General features: G+C 42.0%; 1 protein-coding gene across 1 annotated transcript in view; it reads left to right on the forward strand.

Annotated features, from left to right (window-relative positions):
• LOC145403936 (proto-oncogene tyrosine-protein kinase receptor Ret-like) overlaps positions 1 to 2,433 on the forward strand; it is a 70,251-nt gene extending 67,818 nt beyond the window's left edge. The window contains exons 22-25 of the mRNA XM_080275538.1: positions 240 to 441; positions 638 to 806; positions 1,333 to 1,592; positions 2,062 to 2,433. Of these exons, the coding sequence (XP_080131664.1) occupies positions 240 to 441; positions 638 to 806; positions 1,333 to 1,592; positions 2,062 to 2,433 (1,003 nt within the window). The remainder of the gene's footprint in view (positions 1 to 239; positions 442 to 637; positions 807 to 1,332; positions 1,593 to 2,061) is intronic.
• Positions 2,434 to 6,377: the final 3,944 nt, after the last annotated feature.

A 6,377-nucleotide genomic window follows, 5' to 3' on the forward strand; every position in this document is an offset into this window, starting at 1 on the left:
TTAAGTTTTTAGTTAATGCACTGGTCTGTTTATCAGTGTACTGTTCAGAAGAATATTTTTAGAGGTTAACACCATGGCAAAAGTGTCAATAGACCCTTCATTCATCCCTTGGGAATTTGGGATAATTGCAAGTTTTCAGAAGCTTAAGCTGTTGCAGATTTTCTTTCAGTTACACCACGTAACCATTTCCCAACCCCCTTCAACCCCACTTAATCTCCACTCTCTCTTTCTCTCTCCAGGTACGATGTGATGCTACAGTGTTGGGCTGAAGATCCTGGACGACGGCCATGCTTCCAGGCGCTGACCGACATCTTTGAGAGCATGATCCAGGCTGATGTGGAGTACCTGGAACTGCGCTCACTCATCGTCACCAACCGAGGGTACTTTGACACCATCCCAGACCCCCCACAGCAGCTCCTGGATGCACCTCCACAGTTCCAGGTACAGTGGCCGAACAGGAAGGTGCTGGAACTCCAAAAATTATTAGAAAATTCTAAGATGTCTAGAATTATAAAAAACCGTTGTATAAAAAGTCGTCAGAATGTATCAAGATATTCTGGAAATTTAGCGTTCGATAAGATGTTACTTTCACTAGATGCAATGCAAGAAAGTGTTAAATTTTCATCTCTGGATCCAGGACTCACCAGTGCAGCAGCAGAGTCAGGGACAGGGACAGGAACAAGGTCAGGACGTGGAGCTGGAGGAGGGTCTGCCCTCTCCACCCCCTCCCCCCGGCTCGTTACAGACCAGACATCAGGGTTTGCCAAGATTAAATCTGGAGGAGGTGCACAGTCCACGGTCACAAGGTATTTTTTTTCCATTTTGTGACAAGTTTTGGGTGTACAAACAGTCAAGAAGTATTGTACAGGATGGGTCTGATAATTTCCGGAATTGTTCAATAGCTACAGCTCTTGATGTCCAGTTAGGTTGGTATGCAAACATTTATGGCATATCCGGTAATTAATGAACATTGTTAAAGAGCAGTATATAAAATTTCTGCACTTTTATTGACATAATGATTGCACAAGTACAGGCATTTTTACCTGGAAAGTTGCATCCACATTGTGACATACAAGACTGGACCTGAGACTAAGTTGCTGTTTACGAACAGGATCAGTGTGAAATGGATTCAGATCATATAAAACAGGATATCGTTGTTGGTTCAGTGTATTGTTTATGTATTAATGTTATATTCTTCAAGTCATGAGTAAATGTCCAAAATTCTCCCCCTCTATCATGTTGGCATCTTGATGATTTCCACCTCCATCTACTGATGATGATAATGATGATGATAATGGTAATTATAACAGTTATTCCTCTTCTCTGTGGTAGATTGGTCTCCACCTGATCTAGACGAAGAAGAAGGCCAGGTTGACGCCGAATCCTACCTAGTGGCACGGTCGAATCGGCCACGGCGTGAGGAGTCGTCCGAGCCTCTTCTTGGGTCCCACACACCCACCCCACACGGCCACACGCCCACAACCCACGCCCACAACCCCACCTACTCCCCAAGCAATGAATCCCCTCCTCATCCCCCCCTCCACTACTCAACCTTGGCAACAAGACCTGACGAGGAGGATGCCCACACCTTGGTAAGAATCTGGTGGCAGCTCTAGTATTATCTTTAAGCAGGAAGATGATTCTCATCCATCCATCCATCATCATTTTAGGTTTTCATTTTTAATTATGGAAATAGTGTAATTATAACAGTTATGATAATAAGAAAGGATTCATTGCCCGAAAGTTTGCAGGAGTTGTCCCTGCCAAAGATGGTCAGACAAAAAAAAGACAAAATTTTTGATTTGTTCATTTGAAGTGCCTGAACTTCATTCTGTAAAAAAAAAAAAAAAAAAAGTAAGTAAAGAGAAATAAGTTGGTTTAGTTCCAGCTGTGGTATCTTAAGTAACTGTTAATGTAGAAAATGAAGGTATTTGTTGTTCTTTCATATAAAAATAATGTAATGTCCAAGCTGCAATAAAAATATGGAAGTACTGTACAGTATGATAGTGCTCATTCATATGAAGTTACAGCACATCATTAACCTCTCTGTCTTACATACAGGAGTGCAGTAGAAGTGAGGAGGACTCAGACAGTGGGAGGGCAACGGGGGACTCAGGGTATGCAACGGAAGAAGGCCGTAGTGGGGGAAATGGCAATGGGAGCAATGGCTGCAGCAGCAGCAGATGGCGAGGCGTGGAGCACAAGGCAGGCACCAGAACGCCCCACAACCCAGCGTCGTACTCCCCTGTCCCACCACACGACCACGACGATGACCAGGACACCTCAGAGGACCTGGAGGAGCGGCAGGAGTTACTGACGGAGGACCTGCTGTTGGGGCACCTGACGCCGAGCCCCGAGCCCGCCCACCATCACCACCACCATCACCACCACGACCCGCCCCATGCCGCCCACACCACGCCGGTCATTGTGTGAGGGCACCAGTGGCCGCCATGCACACACTCAGCTGTATTCTAGGTGGCACTGGAGTCTTCGCGGCACATCTTCCTTGTCGATTGATTTAGCACATTAGATCTTCCCTTCCTCTTCTGTGTTATTTATATCGTTGTAATATTAAGATAGTTTGAATCAGTGACACACAAGAGGAGGCAGTGAGGTGTAATGCGTAGAATTAATCGCTAAGAAAGACGTGTTATGAAATCTCCAAAGGCCAATTAGAAAATGGTCCACTACCTGATCACGCGCTACCACTATAACTAACCGCTTCAGTACAATAATGTCTTTTCATTTTAATTAGTCCACCACTAGACGACTGAATTTAGCTTAAGGTAGGTCTCCTGTGGTTAAGGAGTTAATGCCGGCTGTATCAAACCCTACCAGTTCGATAAATCTACCCTTGGCTGAATAAACTCGTCTGAGGATGGCAGAAATAAAACAAATTACATCATCGGACTGAAGGGGTAACCACAACATACATACCATGATCACTGTATTCACTAAACTACTACTACTGCCACAGTTACCAAGCTACTACTACCACTACTGCATATGTGCAATTGTATAAACCACCACAGCTATTAGATTTATGTTCTGATATTAGTTTGCTATTGCTATACCGCAGCAAATAGTGTACCAGGCAAAACCGCAAGACTCACACCAAACAATCACCACAACTTACCATTCATTAACTGCCATACAGGAATAATACCAACTACCATACCATTACAACAAATCAAAACCAGGTAAAACATACTGTTATGATTAATGATTAGAATGGGGGTGTTCCTTTATAAGTATTTTTGGATCTCTTGTCCCTCCCCTCCCCCTCTATCATTCCCTCTCACTCGTTACCTTTGTTATTGACGCACCAAAAGATCAGCATCTGATGGCCCTCTCATGATCACTTACGGCATCATAGTCCTTCTCATGCTTCATCCAGCTCTTGCAGCTTCTTACTCAACTCTTTCATCTTTTTATCCAACTCTTGCAGCTTCTTACCCAACTCTTGCAGCGTCTTATCCAGCTCTTGCAACTTCTTCCCCAACTCTTACATTTTCTTATCCAATTCTTACAGCGTCTTATCCATCTCCTGCTGCTCCCTTACTCGTTTTTGCTAGCACTTCATTCTTGCCTACAGCCTCATCCATTCTGGCTTTCGCTGTCATGACTACTCGTTTTCATTTTTCATTGCCTGTTTGCAGTCCGTTTTCATATCGTCTCATGTTGCCGCTGTTCTCCATAGTCTCTCTTTGGTGCTCCTCTCATCATGCCTTCGCTTTTTTCATTTATTTTCATCTCTAGTTCATCTTCTAGAGTTAAGCTTGCATCTCCCATCCTTATCACCTGTTATCTTGCGCCCTGCATGCTTCCCCTTGTTATCGCATAGCTTGTCTATGACCTTATTTCCTGCTAGGTCACTATATTCATCAGTCACTGTTAATCTTGCCCCTCATGAGTTTAACTTCACCCATATCATAATTCATGCCAGAGGTTAATTTTTCGGGGTCAGTCATTTCCCTCGCTGGATCTTGTGAGGTTAGTCATTTTTCTTTAACTCGGCTGACCTCTGCACAGTATGAGGCCAGGGCTTCATCTCGTGTTGAAAACCTCTCATAGTGTTAAGCATATCACGTCCACTACTTAAACCTAATGCTGTAATGTTAATGTGTGTTAAACCCGGATAGAGAAGAGACTGAGAGGAAGCGGGATGTTTTGTTCCTTTCCTCCTCTCATCTTTTGACTTGCCTGATTCTGTAAACATACGAAAATAGCCTCACTTGACATTATTACCTGAACCCTAAAGGCTCCCTGGTCTGGCTTTGTGCTGAGTGGAAACTTTGACCTGATTTGAACTCGATCCTTAACTTCCATGAATGTGACCTGATCTGAGTGACTTAGCTAAGCTGTGACCTAAATTAGCCTATAGTATTCATATTTAAGAATATGATTTACTGTACTGTATATTGTTATGCATGATAGTTAATTAGAGTACCGGGTATATTAGCATAATATCAGCAATCAAAATAGCAAATACTGGTATAGAAATAGAAATTGTTATCTCAGGTCAACCTTCCCACGGACCAGCGGATTGCGAGGTGTCTCAGGCATGGACTCGGTTAACTGTGTAAGAATTACGGATGAATCATTTTATTTGATGGCAGAGGATGAGGTGGGAGCACTGTTGTTCTGTGCATAATGTAGGCTACACTGTCTAGATTAATTTCCTGCGTCTCATATGAACAGCATTTGCCACATTGTATTTGCAGTAACTTGTACCCCACCCATTCTTCTTGCTTGTGCATTATGTTGATCACATCTCAAAAGCCCTACCAAGGCCAACCCACCAATATACTAAGCCACACTTCATAACAGCAGATTTCTCGTTAAAGACATCACGGCTTTCTGGATAAGATATCTGTGAAATGAAAGACGAAAGTAGTTAAGTGGGTAAAGCTTTGGCTGTTAGGCCCCTTTAAGTGCCACCCATTGAAACTGGCAATGATTCTTGTTTATTTGATTTTTTTTTTTTTTTTTTAAAGATCAAAGTTGTCATTGTTTTTGCTCAATTGACATTTTTTCTTACAGTTAGATGATAAGAGTTTTTCATTGAATATGCTCATGTATAACTAACATGTGTTTCATCCAAAAGCTGCGGAGAACATCTTGGCGTTGAAATACTCCGTATACAAGTTAGCGGAAATTAAGTCACTGAGGAACAGGAAATGCAAAGAACAATATCCAGAGTACATAATAAGGAAGTTGTGTTGGCATTGCATTTCAGAAGAGTGAAATATCTGACAACGGTTGTACGTACGGGTTACATAAATGTTTTTATATTGTGCGTCATTGGCTGTAATGGACTTTAATTTTATACTGAGAATTGGCCGTAGTGAGATGGTTTGTGAATCCTCTAAAAGTGGAGAAAATGAACTCTGTCAGATGTTTCAATTGGTTAATATTTGAAGGATGAAAGAGTATATTGCATGATGCGGAACTAGGAGTCGTTAGAAAACGTTTTACTGATGGTGAGCGACGGTAGGCAAGAAGTTTGATTATTCAGTGAATGCAGACTAATTTAAACGAGAAGGTGAGTTGTTCATGTACCAAATGAACTATTGTTTCGCCTTTCAGGTAACTGCAGAACCCGTGGTATATATGGAAACAAGGTAACAAGAAAATTCTGAAGTTTTGTAGACGTTTGGAGACAACTTGAATTTCGGTAATTAGCAAGTATTAATTAGTTCAAGGTAGAAGGAACTATCGCTAAAATTTCAGTAATAAGGATGGTGAGTAATGATAATGGAATCCACGATTGTACACGTGGTTAAGATGGAGGAAGTGATAACAGTAGGAGGCTGGGATGCTTACCATGGCAACGGCTGGGGAGGGACGCTGTCAGAGGGACGGGATATTTTTACAGTTGAACGTTGATGAGGTGGCAGTGAGTGAATTCCCAATGCTTAGAGGTAAAGGTGAAGTCCATGGTCATTGTCCAGAAATGAGATTATTCCCTTAATTGGTAATGGGGTTACTGTTCCTTTGGCTTTGCAGTAATGTGTTAAGTGAAACGCAGCTCACTAGAAGCATAGATTAAGCCGTTACATTGCAGAAGAATGACCCTTGTGATGTGTACTATTTTGAACGATTATATCAGCATTTATAAACAGTATTTATTTTTGGGGGGGAGCATTCATTTCACAGAGTAATTGGGTTCTGTGGCTTTATTATGTACATCATCGTATTTTAGCATCACCTCCATTACCAGTTTTATTTCTCATGGAATACATGTATGTGTTTAGCCCATGGTGTACCTCAGGGAGGTTTCCAACAGTCTTTTTGTTAAGACACAAGGTTAGATTTGATTGTCATCAGGAAACAGCAACTCTGATGAAAGCTAAGTTCAGAGTCATAAGAATCAC

The sequence above is a fragment of the Coenobita brevimanus genome, chromosome 62 (assembly GCF_032717465.1).
Source record: "Coenobita brevimanus isolate Jiangsu-jjx chromosome 62, ASM3271746v2, whole genome shotgun sequence".
NCBI classification, from domain to species: domain Eukaryota; kingdom Metazoa; phylum Arthropoda; class Malacostraca; order Decapoda; family Coenobitidae; genus Coenobita; species Coenobita brevimanus.